The sequence below is a fragment of the Doryrhamphus excisus genome, chromosome 4, assembly GCF_030265055.1.
Source record: "Doryrhamphus excisus isolate RoL2022-K1 chromosome 4, RoL_Dexc_1.0, whole genome shotgun sequence".
NCBI lineage: Eukaryota > Metazoa > Chordata > Actinopteri > Syngnathiformes > Syngnathidae > Doryrhamphus > Doryrhamphus excisus.
This window is the reverse complement of record NC_080469.1, coordinates 19,862,973-19,881,414: the sequence shown is the minus strand read 5'-3', so window position 1 is coordinate 19,881,414 and position 18,442 is coordinate 19,862,973. Positions and strand designations below refer to the sequence as shown.

The following is an 18,442-nucleotide window of genomic DNA, read 5'->3' as shown; positions in this document are numbered from 1 at the left end:
ATTCAAGGAAGAGTGCAAAGGGAACATTTCCCCTCGCTGATTGTTCAGGGTCTTTGGAGTGTTTCTCCACAGCATGATTCCTGCTATCTCCTTTAAGAGCTGCCGACCGTAAAACAAGCACCACAGAGGATTGGCATTGCGATTTGACGCCCACGTACGGAGGCTTGGACGCTTGGGTCCAGATCTCTCCATGACCAACATTCATTCTCCAACATCCTACCTGTGCTCTGGTAGTCCACCGAGATGTCCGATGGGCTCTGCAGCACCGCTGACCTGCGGTAGACCACATGGACTCTGCCCTGGTCCTCCAGCTCCTGGGTGCCTCTCTCCAAAGGCTCGATGAAGTACTCGTCCGAGTCTGTGCGGATCATCCCGGCCTGCAACACAACACCGGGTGTCAATGAAGAACTACAATCTAACGAAAAAAGGACGACATTTGTCAAAACGTTAAAAATTATTTTTCTGACAAAAATAAGAGACTTATGAGACTCCATATATCGGATTGAAACACACGCTGTAACTTTGGAGCTTTTGGCCGAATCACAGCAAAATTCGGTACGTACCTTCAGGGGACTGACAAGCAAGACTGGTAGGAAAATATGGCTGCCACCAAGCAAAACATCTTTGCAGGGGCCGGAATCGGACTGACAATTTTTCTCAATAGTGTTACCGTGAAGATGATTTAAAACTACACATGTGTAACGGGTACCAGCCAATGTTAGTAAACTTCCAAACATCTTGGTTGCCCCCAAAGTGGGGGGAACTACGCTTCTGTCCCGTCCCACAGATTGCTATGGGTTTGTTTCAGCTGTCGTCCTCTGAGCAGAATAAATATGATAAAAGAGTTGATTTCATCTTTCTGTCCGTCTATCCATCCATCCATCCATCCATGTTCTTTTTATCTGCGGTGAAGTCGTGGGGGGTGGCAGCCTAAGCAGGGTATCCCAGACCTCCCTCTCCAGCTCCTTCCGGCGGATCCCGAGGCGTTCCCAGCCGGTCCAACGTGTCCTGGGTCTTCTCTAGGCGCCCTACTGATCCGATCCCTCATGCTGATATTACATGCCACCTGTGCCTTGCCTTTAATGAAGTGGTTAATAAAGTGTCTGTACTTCAATCCCTTGCGCTGAGACGGGATACCCTTAGCACAGCTTCATTGATTGCTCATAAATATGTATGACAACAATCCCGCACTTGTTTGCTTTCCGTTTGTGAGACGCTCAAACTTTAAACACTCGCTTTTGAAGTTGCGTGTCCTTTGTCGGCAGCGAGAAAAAACATCTTCCTCACGGACATGATACCCACTTGAAGCCGATCTTACCTAGATGAGCCTGAGCTATCTGTGTTAACGTTGCTTTGGAAAAAAAAAAACAAGCATTCACTACACATTTTAAAGTGTAGTTTTGTTTTTCTTCAGCTAATAGGCTAGCCTAGCATGATAGCCTGCAACAATGTAACTGCACTGCACTTTACTGGCTAGCTGGTTGAGAGAAGAGGTGTAACCATTTATCAATAAATCAATAATTAATCAAATATCCAATTAATTATTCATTCATTCATTCATTTTCATGCAAACTCCAAACAGAGATGTCGTGCAGCCTCCAATTAATTAATTTTGCCCATTATTCGCAATTTCCCTTTCCCTTTTCTGTGCATTCTAGAAGACAAGTTAATATGAGCTAGCTAACAATGGACGTCAAGGGAAGTAGCATGTAAAAACAGTGTTCCGTTTACATAACGGACTCCTGAGACGTCACTTGCTACAATTTTTTTTTTTTGCTACAATATTGGGGATTCTTTTCCTTAATGGGGCCTAACCACCGACGACTCGATTCATTGAGAACTTCAGATGAATCGACTAAGAAAGTAACTGTTAGTTGCCGTTTATACGATGCAAGCTAGCAGGTGGCTCTGATTTGAATCAGAGCTTTTCTCCCTGTCACTCACACAAGCTAATAGTACAATAGCATATATAATAACAAGCCAAAGAGTAAAGCTTAGGAGCTAAAATTGCTTTAGTAGGTTACTACTGCTTTATAGAGCACTAATACACTAGTTAGTAACCATTGATAACAGTAACACAGCTGATAAGAAGGATGCCTCAATGAGATCCTGCATGGCCGATCGCTATGCCGCCCCGCCCCCAGCAGCAACCAGGTACATGGACTGGACTGTGAAGTCGTGAGGAAGTAAAAACATTAGTTCATCCATCAAGCGGAAAACATTCCCAGTTGGCGGCAGGCAGGGTGAACATAATGGAGCATTTAGCAGCTGAAGAGACTGACATTTCTCTCGGGGTTAGCCTGCCTGCACAGCCAGGCGATCATGCACTGTGCCCCAAGTCTTCGCCATCACGCCTGAGTCTTATTTCACCCCTGTGACACATTTGCATGCCCCGTCTCTGGATGAGCGAGTGGCTCCCACATACCGCACGGAGCGCTTTCAAGGTATGCATACAACATTCCCATTGGTCATCTTTCATCAGTCATGTCCGTACGCCACTTGCCTTCCTGCCTTCTTGTCAGAGACAACCATCCATCAAAGTCCTTAGATCACAAAAAGGCCAACGAGGATGGAACCCCAACCAGGAAGTACCTACATTATCTGCATTCAACTATCTCTACATGGAAATGAGGGCTGCAACCAGATATTGCTTGATATGATTACCACTTTGTCTCAAAATATTAGCATACATTTATTCATCTCATATTTTAATCTTTTCTTCTATATTATCTGTTGTGTTTTTTAGTTTTACAATTTAATTGTATATTTAGAATGTGTGGGCCATAACAAAACAGCTGTGGGCCACAAATGGCTCCAGACCGCATTTTGGACACCCCTGCCCAAGGCGGTCCAAATCAATATGAAGGAAAGTGTTAGTGCATGTAAAAATAAAAAAAAAGGTAATAATTAAAAAATAAAATGTAAAAATAGAAATTAAAAGTAAATTAAATAAATAAATAAAAATGTAAACAATAAAAATAATTTTTAAAAATGTGTTTGTTTTAATCAATTAACAAAAACAAAATTGGTGTCACACAACAAACTGTTGGAGTGTGAAGGCAGCGTTGTATAAAAAAAATTGGTGCAAAAGTGACTTCAAAAATTAACTAATTAATCCATGAATCAATCAATAAATAAAAATATTTAAATTTACAAAACAACAAATTATGTCAGTGTTTGATGGAAGCATTGCGTAAGATGAAAAAAAATGTGAAAAAACTAAGATGGATTTAAATAATAAAATAATTTTTAATGTTTTTAAGAAAGAGGCAAAAATCTTAATCAATCATGTTTTTGAAAAAATATGTATGTAAACTGCAGTCAACTAATTTGTTATGTTTCATGTCATTTTAGTAATTCATGTTATACATTTGATAAAATAGTAGCAAATTACTATGTAAAATATTATTTTTATTGTCTGTGCTTAAAATTGCCTCAGAATAGCGAGCCTCCTGCAGGACGGCAGCCCAACCGCGCCGCCTCGGACCGCGCTGTTTCTAATCTCCTGTTGACCTTATTTCGCTGCATGAGAGGTTCCAAATGTTCCACACAGCTCTCCGCTTCTTACCACTTCCTTATGCAAATGCAATTATATTAACGAGGAGCGGCTCTGGGGAGCAGGGCGGTGCAGGCGTGAGCCACGGCCTGCTGTTGATGGCGGGGGTGGTGCTGATGGTAAAGTTGATGGGTGGGTGGTCAAAGGGATGATGGAAATTTTGGTTGTTTATTTTATGTACCTTTTGGCTTGTCTTTTTGTGTGTTACCTTTGGTTTCATGCATTAGAAAAACAAATAAACACACACAATATTACTATCAAAATGTTTTCTCTGTAATATTACTAATGCACTCTTATGATATTACATCATTGGTTTAGTTTTTCTAACAAAGTCTAGCTGTCATATGACATGTACAGTATATTTTTGTTATAACATCCAAATTCAGCGTTATTGTCTTCGTAAAGGCTGTAAAGTAATAACAAATATGGTGGCTGGTAGATTGGTAGATTTGCTTTCTACCCTTCGAAAGCAACAGGGGGTTGGGGGAGGGGGCTCAAGCAATCAGCTCAACATTTACATTTGTGTTGTTTATATGCTTTTTGGGGTCTGTTCCCCCCCGCCTCTCAGCTCAGCGCACTTATCCGGCACCTGCATCATGCGGGTACACATTATGGTAATCATAAATATCGTGCTTTCCAGCATTTTAAAGGCAGCGCAATGCAGTTTGCTTGTCAATCAACCAATGACTGATTCTTCCACATGCAGGAGGAGCGCAGATTACCCAGGGTGATTTGACTTTTTTGTCTATTTCCTGTTTATTTCTTCTCATTATGTAAAACTGCTCTTCCGCCTTGATTTGCATCTCAGAAATTCACCTTGGGGCTGAATTTTTGCAAGTTAAAAACAAAATAATGGCCGATGGGACGCCCCTTTTCTGTGTGGGTCATGGGAGGCAAAGCCTAACACACACACACACACACACACATGCATGATGAATAAATGAGGCAGCGGGTCCATTATCCTGTTTGGTGGAAGACGGCCTCGCGTGGCGGTGCAGCAAACAAACCGACAGCCGGATAATTGGCGAAAACTTTTGATAGCGCCTGATTCGGAGCATTTTCTAATGACCTGGAAATGCCATCTTCTCGCTCTGGATTCCGTGCAGCAGCTGACAGCGTCCGCAGCCGGGTTTTTCTACACTAACAGGACGATGCATTTGGAAGTTACTTTTTTTTAGTGACACAAACGCGACAGCCCCCGCATTTCTCCCAAACGCTTGTACTATCTACGACTGAAAGTAAACGTCAGATATATGTACGCGTTTCGGGTACGGTGGTGGTAGCATGCCGGCACCAGGGCAGTATCCACTGCGAGGAACACCTACTTGCATTGCCAGCTATTCCGACAACAACGGCCGTGTGGTGACTCATTTTCAGTGCATGGTAAATCTACCAAGCTTTCCTGTTTACCGATACACAGTACAGTAGTGAGTACATCACATTTCAGCAAGTATTTTAGGATATCTTGGTAAGTTGGCTGACTGGTGAACTTCTTCTTACGCTTTTATTGCAATGTTAAAGTATTAGTTGGTTTGCGTTACTTTTCCTGTTTCAATGTATATTTAGAATGTGCTCAGGGCCGTTCTAAAAACAGCTGTAGACCACAAATGGCTCCCGGGCCGCACTTTGGACACCCCCGCCCGAGGAGGCCCAGTTAGTGCTTTGGTATGCAAGATATCAGAAAAAAGGCAAACATTTAATCATGTAATCTAATAATAAATGTGATAATTACAAATAAAATGTAAATGTGCAAGTTAAATAAATAATAATAATAATAATAATATGTAATAATATATATATAATAAATAATACATGTACATCATAAAAATCTGTTTATGTGTTTAATCCATGAATTACAATTAAAATGTAAACTGTTGTCTCGCTACAAATTATGTTGGAGTTTGAAGGCAGTAAATAAAATAAAATTCAAATTGACCACAGAGGATCGAACCGGCAACCTTCAGGTCCCAATTCTGAATAGTTCCATGAATATGAATGTATTGAGCAGCCTATTGATAGCAATATCAACTCAGTGACTTCCCAAATGAAGACGAGAGATGACAGAAGCGTCAACAATGTCAAGTTGGAAACCGATGACAAAGCGCTACAGGTACACTCGTCAACAACGGCAGGTGTTTGACAAAGGTCGCACCATTCAGGACCCCAAACATCCTAAAAAAGGGGAGGATGAAGACTCCCGATGAAGACTCCTGTGTTCCATCACTTGAAATCCGAGCTTCAGGCCGGGCCAAGCAGACAGCGCCGCTCTGCCAAAAACAACATATGGGATTCAGCTGAAGGGCTCCAGTTTTTCAGAAACAGCCTCTTTCAGTCCAAAGCTCTTAGAGAAGTCGCTACGGAGGTAAAAAAGGTGCTGGCTCGAGGCAGGACAGTGGCACCTTTCACTCTCGGTGTTGTTCAAAGGTGTGTTTGCTTTCAGAAATGTGAGCAAACCTTCGTCATCATTAGCTGCCATTTTCATCCCTGAGCTTGAAAGCGCCACAAGTTGATTTCTTGTCGTTTGATTGGGAGGGAGGAAAAAAAAACTATTCCTGAAAGTATGAGTTAAGAAAATAAACACGCAGAGTAAATCATGGCATTTGGACGCTAAACATGTTTAAGCGACATATTTCTTTAATACTTCTACGTCATAATTGTCACGATGTGGGCCCTTGTGACAGCTCTTTTAGTTTCTTATCCCGCCTTAGTTCCTGGTTCATGCCCTTATTTTGTATTCACTTCCTGTGTTGCTCTGTTCTGTTTTCCGTTGCCTTGCATTATCTTGCATTGCCTTGTTTCCCATGTTCATTCATTCATTCATTTTCTACCACTTATCCTCACCAGGGTCGCGGGGATGCTGGAGCCTATCCCAGCTGTCTTCAGGCGAGAGGCGGGGTACACCCTGGACTGGTGGCCAGCCAATCACAGGGCACATATAGACAAACAACCATTCACACTCACATTCATACCTATGGCCAATTAACCTAGCATGTTTTTGGAATGTGGGAGGAAACCGGAGTACCTGGAGAAAACCCACGCATGCACGGGGAGAACATGCAAACTCCACACAGAGATGGCCGAGGGTGGGATTGAACTCGGGTCTTTTAGCTGTGAGGTCTGCATGCTAACCACTCGACCGCTGTGCAATAAAGCAACATAAACTTCTGAAATCTGTGGGATTTCAAACTGTATATTACTTTAAAATAAGATAATAGCCCTTCCTTCCAAAAATGATATGCGTGTATCCAACATTTGATGTCGTTAGGAACAAATTTGTGTTTTTTGTTATTACACCTGAAAGTTCGGCCCTGCCCCCTGACCACCGCCTTACAGGACACCCTGGACTGGTGGCCAGCCAATCACAGGGCACATATAGACAAACAACCATTAACACTCACATTCATACCTATGGACAATTTGGAGTCGCCAATTAACCTAGCATGTTTTTGGAATGTGGGAGGAAACCGGAGTACCCGGAGAAAACCCATGCATGCACGGGGAGAACATGCAAACTCCACACAGAGATGACCGCGGGTGGAATTGAACCCTGGTCCCCTAGCTGTGAGGTCTGCGCACTAACCACACAACCGCCGTGCAGCCTTTCCCATGTTCAGTGATGCCTATTTAGTTCAGGTTAGTCGTTTTGCTGTTGGACATGCTTGTGAGTTGTTCATGCATAGCCTCATCATTAAAAAATGTTTTCACTGCAATTGGGTCCTCATCTCTGCATCCTGGCGTCACTACACTACATGACCATGCCCGAACGTGACAATAACTACCGTCCAGTGGCGCTCACCCCCATCATCTCCAAGTGCTTGGAGCAGCTAGTCCTGGCACATCTCAAATCCTGCCTTCCCCCCACCCTGGACCCCCACCAATTTGCCTACCGTAAGAACAGGAGTACAGAGGAGGCTGTCTCCACAGCACTGCACTCTGTCCTCTCACACTTGGACAATAAGGACACATATGCCAGAATGCTTTTCATAGACTTCAGTTCAGCATTCAATACAGTCATCCCCTCCAAGCTGGTAGCCAAACTCACAGACCTGGGCATCACAGCTCCTGTCTGCAACTGGTTACTGGACTTTCTAACTAACAGGCCGCAACATGTCCGGCTGGACCACCACTGCTCCTCCACCCTCACCATAAACACCGGAGTACCACAAGGCTGTGTGTTAAGCCCATTCCTCTACTCTCTCTTCACCCACGACTGCAAACCCAAACATGGCTCCAATACCATCATTAAGTTTGCAGACGACACTACAGTGATCAACAACAACCTCATCAACAACAACGATGAGTCTGCCTATAGGGAGGAGGTGGACTACCTGGCTGCGTGGTGCAAGGACAACAATTTACTACTCAACACAACAAAAACAAAAGAACTCATTGTGGACTTCAGGAAGAATGCCGCCATGCATCCACCAATCTCCATCAACGGTGAGACAGTGGAGCGTGTGGCCAGCTTCACATTCTTGGGGATCCACATCTCACAGGACCTCTCCTGGACTACCAACTGCTCCAGCCTGGTCAAGAAGGCTCACCAGCGCCTCTTCTTCCTGAGGACCCTGAAGAAGAACCACTTCTCTTCAGACATCCTGGTGAACTTCTACAGATGCACAATCGAGAGCATCCTAACCAGTTGCATCACAGCCTGGTATGGGAACTGCTCTGTCACGGACCGGAAGGCATTGCAGAGAGTAGTCAAATCTGCCCAACGCATTGCCGGAGCCCCACTTCCTGCCATCGGGGACATCTACAGGAAGCGTTGTCTCAGGAGGGCATCACAAATTGCCAAAGACTCACACCACCCAGCACACAGACTGTTTGCCCTCCTACCCTCAGGGAGGCGCTATAGGAGTTTACGGACACGAACCACCAGGTTCAGGAACAGCTTTTTCCCAACAGCTGTCTCCTTGCTGAACTCTGCCCCTCCATTGCCCACCCATTCCACTACGTACATCCCCCCGCTGACCTATGCCCTCCCCCATCACTTCATTGCACTATTGTACTATTGTACATATACTATCTGTTGATTCATTGATCATACTGTTTATAATTTATATAATCTGCAATAACCATACTCTACTCTAGTCACTTCACTGCAATACTGTACATATTACTGCTATTATATATTGTCATATCCATACTGTTTATAATCTGTATAATCTACAATAGCCATATTATAGTCATTTCCATACCCTAGTCACTCCATTGCAATACTGTATATATTACTGTTATTATATATTGTCATACCCATACTGTTTATAATCTGTATAATCTACAATAGCCGTATTATAGTCATTTATATCCCTGTACATATCCTCACTGTATTATAGTCATAGCCTGTATAGTTTTATTTACATAGATCTGTCCATACTAATGTACTTATAAAAAATTGCACTTCTGGTTGGATGCTAACTGCATTTTGTTGCCCTGTACAAGTGACATGAGCAATAACAATAAAGTTGAATCTAATCTAATCTAATCTAATCTAATCTAATCTAATCGATGAATTGATTGATGGTGACCGATGTGAAACAGGCCACAGTACTTGACTCCAACCAGCAGAGGCGCTGCTGATTCTGCCTGAACCAGTTTGCTGCCTAAGGAAGTGTGACCTGCAAAGTGTTGTTCTGCAGCTTCCTCCTATTTAGTATCACATAAACAGCCAGCAGTTAAAAATATTTTATAGCATAATGTCTTGCCCGGCACCTGAGGGTCTTTTTAAATGCTTGAATTTGAATCATCTGTGCTTCAATTTATTTCTAAGTTCTAATTTCAAAAGTGACATGGAAAAGCTAGCAAGCTACAGTACAGTAGTGAATAGACCAGTGCTTGCTGTTAGCATGAGCTACCAGACCACAGGCTAACTGCATACACGAACTGCAATGAAAGTTATGATGTCACATAGCACGTCTTCACTGAGAAAAAAAACAACTAATCATCACAACACAGCTTACAATGGATGAAGCACGACATAGTTAACCACCCAAAAAAATGTGTCCTGCCAACAATGATATGTTCTTTTTGGGAGGTGAGAGTTTAAATCCAACAGCTGAAAAGAAATGTATGGATACAAACTTCATTGCGGTATATCATGTTGCCGGAATGTACAAGCTAGTTAGCATTAGCATGGCGCTTTGCTAACAGCTGTTTTTTTGCGGGTTGGCCAACAGGCTAGCCTAGCATGATGTCGCTGATAGAATATGAGTGTAACGCTAGCACTGTAGTTCACATAGCTATGCTAGCCCGGCTAACGTTTGTGTCCTCCTGTCCCGCTCCTGAATGTTACCTTGTTGGATGTCAACCATGTCCACTGTGGCTGAAAAAAGTCGTACTTTAATGAGAAAAAAAATCACAATTTTAGGAGAATAAACTCATAATATGATGAAGGCAAATAAGTCAAATTATTAAGAGAAAAAAGTTGTATTCTAACTAAAAATATGAGAATAATGTCTTAATGTTATGAGGAAAAATAACATCATTTTAGTCGAATAAAGTTGAAATATTAAGAAAAATATTATGATGTATTTGTTAAAGTCATCATATTGTGAAAAATTAACAAATAAAATGAAAACTGGACTTCCGGTGGCACGCTAGCAAGATGGACGTGTAAGTGTGAGCTCCCCACCATCGGCGTGCAAAAGTACCTCCAATGAATTTAAACTGGCACTATAGTTCCTTCTACTCGACTATGAAAGGAGGGAAAAAGCAAAGGAGTCATCTAACTAGAAAGAAGGCAACTGAAACACAGGAAATGGCAGAGAAAGACGAATGGAGAAATGACGACGACGACTCGACTACAGAAGCTAGCGGGGCGAGCTATGAGTCAATGCTCCGGGGTCTTGCAGGAGTTTAAAAGACTTTAAAGACGCCTTGAGCCAGCGGCTCGGTGACTTCGAAAGCGGGTTTAAGAAAGCAATGAAGTAAGACCTCACAAATTTTAAAAACAAGGTTATGAAAGAGTTGCAAAGCAACAGTGCTGACATTACCGAGGCGCAGACCCGCATCTCGGAGTTGAAGACGGCCTGCATAGCAATAAAGGACACGCTGCTAGCCGAGAGGTAGGAGAAAGACGGCATGCGGAATTAAATTGTTGAGCCAGAGAGCCGGTCGCGGAGAAACAATATTCAAATTTATGGGGTGCCAGAGGAGGCGGAGGGGACGTCAACTGTCTAATTAGTGAACAGACTGCTCCAAAAACATGCTGCCGGACAGGGTCGAGCTACAAATACAGCGAGCTCACCAGGCACTCGGGCCCAAACCCAACACGCCTGCAGCCGCCAGGTGGATTGTGGTGAATTTTTTACAGTTCGGCGTGAAGGAGATGGTGCTACGGAAGGCTTGGCAGAGTAAGATCGACTTCGACGGCAGGCGACTCTACTTTGACAACGACTACGCTGCTGATGTTTTGGAAAAGCGCAAGGCATACGGTCCAATAAAGGCAGCTCTGAAGCAGGGAGGCATTCGCTTCCAGACCCCCTACACGAAGATGAGAGTGCATTGGGAAACGGGCCTCAAAATCTACGAGAGTGCAAGGGAGGCAGCCCAGGATCTGGATAAATGGGGCATCAAGGTGACTATAACGAGGGAGGACGCGGCGACCGCAATGGAGGGGCGACTGAGGGAGCTGCTGCCATGCAAACAGATCGGCGCGGCAGGCACAACGGGCGAAGGAAAGGCTCACGGAATTCAGAAAAATCCAACAATCAAAGTTTAAAATCTTGGTTAAGTAGAACAGCTGGTGACATTCATATTCATATACTACTGTGGTGCCAGGTTGATATTATTGGTTGTGATAGATACTCTCAAGTCTGGTATAACGGTATTCCATGCACTCATGGTTATGAGGCCAGAAAGTTGAAATAATTAACAGTAGTTGTTTTGATGCCAGAGAGTTTAAATAACTAGGAAGGGCTAATGTTCAATGTTGGACACTTCTAGTGAATCCCCATTTCTGGGGTGTGCTAGGGAGGGGCCCCTCTTTTTTGAAGTTTTTTTCCCCTCCTCCCACCAACAGGGACCAAGGGAGATGGCTAGGTACATCCCCTTTCTTCGGAATCTCAGGGTTTTGTGAGGTTTTGTGTGATGGTTCATATGTCTTCTACGTTTTTGGGGCCTGGACTGCAGAATAAATCATATAACAGAGAAAAAGGATGCAAAATATTACAAAAACATTAACGTTAAATGTGAACGGTCTAAATAACCCAGTTAAGCGGTGCAAAATCGTGACCAAATTGCGTAAGAATAAGGCTCATATTATATTTATTTATATTGAGATTCATCTAAAAGGATTTGGTTATCAGAGTGTATTCTATAGTTTTTTTCGGCAGAGTAACAGGAGGGGTGTGGCCATACTCGTATCCAAGTCGGTGTGATTTGAAAGTACTAAAGTAATTACTTACATTAGCTACCATATATGGCCCCCCCAATGGCTGACATAAACTTCCTCAAGACCTTGTTTGATCGGATTGTCCTGGAGATGGAGGGAATGTTGATATGTGGGGGTGACTTCAACACTGTGATGAACAATAGAATAGATACGACAAATAAGAAGAGAAATTCCAATCATATTACTAAACGTGTTAAGACAATGTTAGATGAATTTGGTGTGGTGGATACGTGGAGAGAGAAGAGATTACACTCAACTCCCAATAAGAGCTATGCTAGAATTAATTACTTTTTCAATTTAAAAAGTGATTTACATCGAATACAAGACTGTGAAATTGGAGTAGCAGATGTGTCAGATCACTGTGAGATTCATTTAACTGTTGACCTACACACATTATGGAGACTAAATGTGGGACTCCTAAATAATAAAACATTCATAGAAGAAGCTGGGAGAGACATTCAAATATACCAGGAGGATAATGATAACGGGGAGGTGAACCCGAATATTTTGTGGGATGCCCTTAAGGCAGTTGTGAGGGGAAAATACATAGCTAAAACAGCAGCCCTCAAAAAGGAAAAAGAGAGAGAATATAATGAGGGAAGGGAAAGGCTACTCATAACCGAACAACAACATAAGATTACCCAGGATTCTGGGCTGCTTCCAAAGATTCAGGAATATAAGAAAAACTTGCATAAAATGTATACTATGGAAGTAGAAAAGAAATTGAGATTCCTAAAGCAATCTTATTATGAGGCTGGACCTAGAACAACAAAACTACTGGCTAGAAGACTTAAGAAACAACAAGCGGAGAGGATCATTTATAAAATTAGAGACCCATCTACAAATAACCTGACTTAAAGAGATTAAAAGTATTTTTTATAAGTACTATAATGATCTTTATAGTCAACCCCCGTCAGCAAACATTGATCAAATGAGATCCTTTTTGGAAACACTAGATTTACCTGCAATAGGGATAGAACAGAATGACCTTTTGACAGCACCTATTTCTAAATTGGAAATAGAGAAGGCCATTAGGAAACTTAAACCAAATAAGTCTCCCAGTAGTGATGGCTTGCCGTCCGAATGGTACAAGAAATTTGAAACGCAGCTTGTTCCGTTGTTACAGTCTTCCTTTAACTATACACTGGAGCACGGTGTACTCCCACCGTCGTGGAACGAGGCCTTGATTTCAGTCATTTCCAAGGGAAAGGACAATCAGACCTGCTCAGGATATAGACCCGTCTCAGTGCTAATTATAGGTTAATTATAGACCTTCGGTCTCGGGCTGATACTGACACTTGGGGGCATGATACCTGGCCTGATACCAGACAAACCATGTGATGATCTTATTATCACATACTATTTAATCATGAGCTTATTATCACGTACTATTTAATCAAAAGACCATTTTGTTTCCAGAAAATGTTCAGTTTATTACATGTATTATATCTAAACAGTGTAGCTTGCGTTTTTCCATCATGTAACGTGCCAGAGAGTTGAATTTTGATTTGAGAGAATCAGGCTCCATTTTCTTTTCTGATTGATAAAATAAACATAGACATGTATTTGTCTAACTCAGGCGGGGAAATACTTTCTACCAGTCTTCATTCGTTCTGCAGTTGATGAGCCATTCAGAAAAAAGCTTGAGGTCGCCCTTGGTTTTCTGACTTGTATTTGCATTTTTAGTTTTTTCGATCATTTCAAGAGTGTCCTCCTCATTAATGGTGATAAAACGTTCCATTTCTAATATTCTGTTTGCTATTTTCCCTATTTGTCTTTCGCCGGGAGTGTCAACCGCTGACATGTTGACAGAGCACAGACGGCAGCAAAACAAACGCTGTGTGTTCACGCTCGTGTGCTGTTCTCTGATTGGTTGTTTCACGGGCACGATACCAGAGCAGCGCGCTCTGAGTGGACAGCTACGGGGGCTGATACTGGACATGGTTAAACTCTATATTTTATCAGTATCACTGCCCTGGGCTTTGACACAGTATCATTTGGGCCTTTCCCCGTATCATTCATGGGCGGTTTCTTGGGTACAGGCACAATTAATACTGTAGTATGTGATAAATGTTGATTATAAACTGTATACGTCAATCATAGCAAAGAGATATGAACAAATTATGAATGACCTCATAGACGAGGACCAAACAGGCTTTATCAAGGGGCACCAAACTCATGATAGCATTAGGAGAACACTACAAATTATTGACCATGTCAAGCATCATAATATTAAAGCTGCATTAATAAGCCTGGATGCAGAAAAGGCATTCGATAATGTGAATTGGTCCTTCCTTTTCCAAGTGCTCAAGATATTTGGATTAAATGAGAAGGCAATCATATGCATTAAAACCAAAAACCAACTGCACAAATAAAAATAAACGGTAGCCTAAATGAGAGCATGGCACTTCAGAGGTCTACCAGACAGGGATGCTGCCTGTCACCAACCCTCTTTGCAATTTTTATTGAACCCCTGGCACAGCTAATTAGACAAAGCACAGAATTAACTGAAATACGGATTGATGGTGAAGAACATATTATTGGACATTTTGCGGATGATGTCATTTGCTATCTGGGGGGCCCAGATCAGAGCCTGCCAAGACTGATAAACCATTTGGAAATGTTTGGTTTTTACTCAGGATATAAACTTAATCTAAGGAAAACACAAATCTTAATGTTTAACTACCACCCAGCTAAGGCCCTACAAGATAAATATGACTTGAAATGTGACGCACAAACCATAAAATACCTAGGGGTTAATTTAACACGACAAATGGACAAATGAAACTATTCAATGCCAATTATGTTAAGGTAGAACAAGTTATTAGAAATGATATTCAAAGATGGGAAGTTCTTGTACTCGATTTTAGCTCTAGGAAAGAGACCGTGAAGATGAATATGCTCCCAAGGCTTCTCTATCTAGTCCAAGCACTACCAATTAATATACCGGAAAAACAATTTAAACAAGGGAATAAAATGATCTCAAGGTTTGTGTGGCATAACCAAAAGCCAAGGGTCAAATTTGAAACATTGCAATTGAGTAAAGACAAGGGGGGCATCGGACTACCAAACCTTAAAGAATATTTCCATGCTGCACAGATGAGAGTGATTCTATATTGGTGTGATGTACATTTTGTATCAAAATGGAAAAACTTGGAACGGACCATTTTAAAGTGCCATTGCGGGCGACAAGAGAGGTAGACAGGGGTGTGACCGTGCGGATGATGTGACCAGTTTTACACTAGAACTATGGTTCAGTCTAACACGGAAACTCAAATTAGAGGGTGAACTCTGTCTGCTACAATGGATAGCTTACGATAAGAACTTTGTTCCGGACAGTCATGATAAGACCGTTCAGCAATGGATCCCAAGAGGTATAACCGCATGGTGTACGATAGTAAATAAGGGGAAATTCATGAGCTTCCAAGAACTACAACAACTATACGACCTGGGAGAAAATGATTATTTTAGATACATACAAATGAGAAATTACTATGAAAATAAAGGAAAATAAAATGCTAGATGAATAGAGGAAGACATGGGCTGATTCTGCTCTCTGCCTACAAATCAAAGACTACCAAGATAGTATCCACACTATATAAGCATTTAATGGAGGGAAAGGCGAATACTCATTATATTAAAGAAAAATGGGAAAAAGAGCTCAAAACAAACATTACAGAAACTGACTGGTTGGGTATGATTATGACCCAAAACACCACAACATCATCTCGGGTCTGGAGGGAGCATTGCTGGAAGAATATAATTAGATTTTTCATTACACCAGAAATTAAACAAAAATATCTTAAGGTTACCCAGCCATGCTGGCGTCAGTGTGGTACGGTCAATGTCAACCATTCACATGTATTTTGGTTCTGCCCAAATATCATTAATTTTTGGAAGAGGGTATGTAAAACCATGGAGAGGATTTTGGGTTACAGTGTGACTTTTTCATGTATTGTATCTGGGCCGGGCGGCATGGAGGCCTAGTGGTTAGCACGGAGACCTCACAGCTAGGAGACCAGGGTTCAATTCCACCCTCGGCCATCTCTGTGTGGAGTTTGCATGTTCTCCCCGTGCATGCGTGGGTTTTCTCCGGGTACTCCGGTTTCCTCCCACATTCCAAAAACATGCTAGGTTAATTGGCCACTCCAAATTGTCCATAGGTATGAATGTGAGTGTGAATGGTTGTTTGTCTATATGTGCCCTGTGATTGGCTGGCGACCAGTCCAGGGTGTACCCCGCCTCACGCCCGAAGACAGCTGGGATAGGCTCCAGCACCCCCGCGACCCTTGTGAGGAAAAGCAGTAGAAAATGAATGACTTTGTGTTAAGAGAAGATAGGTATTTGTATAAAATCATGTTGGTAGCAGGTAAAAAAGCCATTACCAAAAAATGGCTTAATCCAAGACCCCCGATACTGGAGGACTGGCTTTGTGTGATAAACACAATACATGACATGGAACTATTGACACATAGATTGAGGACTGAAAAATACATGTGTGGAGAAAAACGGGTGAAATGGACACTGTTCACGGACAAAAATCAAGGAAATGACTCGAATTGTACTATGACAGGGAATGTGGGATAGCCAAATTGTGTGCTGTGTGTGTCCAGTTTCCCCTTTTTGTTTTGAGTGTGTTTGTATTGCTGTTGACGTTTTGTTTTTTAAAAAATAAAATAAAGTATAAAAAAATAAATAAATAAAGATAAAAACTAGGTTGGGAAAAAGTTACAAAATCACAGGAGTCAAAATATTACATATCAAGTCTTCCACACCGAAGGTTTCAAATAAAATGTGAGTCCTGACCCAATGTTGGTGTGTCGGTGCGCCAGCAACACAGAGCAAACATTTGCCGACGTCTTTTGGGGAGTGGGGAGGGGGGTCGGGTCATGTGCTTAAGTCAGACTTAAAAATAAAACTTCATGCCACTGAATGGCCCCCAATGTGCCGGCCTAAAGACAACAGAAAAAGTGGGTGGGTATTAAGATGATATAGGTCATGACTGAGGATGTTTTGGAACGTACGAATATCAGCAAACGGGGAGGAAGAAGCTCGGCTCGGTGGGAGGCGGCCATCTTTATAGGACCATTATAGGATACCCAAAGGGATAGAAAAATACTGCCATCTGTCCACACGATTAGCATGTGCTATCACACCACGTGCTAAATGAATACATGCAGGCTTCGCTACACATCTTAAAATGACGCCTGGTGCTCTGCCGACTCTCTGTCAGTCAGCTACAGATGTGGTAGATGCAAGTTTTTCTAGTGACTGAGCTAATCTGGCATGATGTTAAAATGTGATGTTGTCATGTTAGCACTGTAGCTATGCTAATGTTGCTAACGTAACGCAACATCAAAGTCTGCCAAAATGCTGGAAATATGGATAAAATTGGGGACATTGTCCAGCTTTACATCCAAGGAAGTGTGTGGAATGTGAAGCGTCAACATGCTGACAAGGTACAGTAGGTCAGTGTGTGTATGTATGTGTGTGTGTGTGTGCCAGACATGAACTTTCAGGAGGAGGATGGGAACGACGCAGCGTCCGCCCACTAGGCTTGGAGGTCAGCTGCATTCCTGCCTTGTTTGCTCTTATCATTTTTTTCCTTCCCTCCGCCACACATGTGCAGTGTGTGTACACCCATGTCACATTCACTTTCACACACACACACACACACAAGTACAAGTACAAGTACAAGAAGAAGAAAACAAAGGAAAAGAGCAAGAATGAAAAGAACAGGAACAACATCAAGAAAAGCAAGGGAAAAAAACAACAAAAAACATGAAGAACAACATCAATAAGAAAAAGAACAGGAACGAGAAGAACAAGAGGACAAAGAAGAAGAACAATCAGATAAAGACAAGCCCAATGAAGAAGAGGAAAAAGAGGAAAATAACAAGAAGAAGAAGAACACTAAAACAACAAACAGCATCAAGAACAGTAGTAGGAAGAAGAACCAGAAGGAGAAAGAGAACGAGAAGAAGAACAAGAAGAACCAGAAGATGTCTCCAGCAGAGCTTGCTTCTCTCCAGCTGACTTTACAAAGTAAATCAAGTATGAAAATAGCAGCTGACCTGCAAGCATCAAACACTCTCATTACGACCTAACATTGACACCCTTCTTACACGGCTCCACATTTTTGGTACACCAATAATACTACCTTACCATACACGACCATATGTTACCACGCGTTACCAAATGTTACCACATCTTAATAAACATCACTACCAAACATTACTATATGTTACCACATGTTACCACATGTTACCAAACATTACTATATGTTACCACATGTTACCAAATGTTAATAAACATCACTATATGTTACCACATGTTACCAAACATTACTGTATGTTACCACATGTTACCAAATGTTAATAAACATTTCTATACGTTACCACATGTTACTAAATGTTAATAAACATGTTACCACATTACCTCACATTAATAAACATTACTACATGTTACCAAACGTTACTATATGTTGTCAC

General features: G+C 42.0%; 1 protein-coding gene across 1 annotated transcript in view; it reads right to left on the bottom strand.

Moving 5' to 3' along the window:
- Positions 1 to 18,442, bottom strand: part of adamts3 (ADAM metallopeptidase with thrombospondin type 1 motif, 3) — a 105,883-nt gene that overhangs the window by 69,811 nt on the left and 17,630 nt on the right. Inside the window, exon 4 of the mRNA XM_058069735.1 lies at positions 221 to 377. Within this exon, the coding sequence (XP_057925718.1) occupies positions 221 to 377 (157 nt within the window). The remainder of the gene's footprint in view (positions 1 to 220; positions 378 to 18,442) is intronic.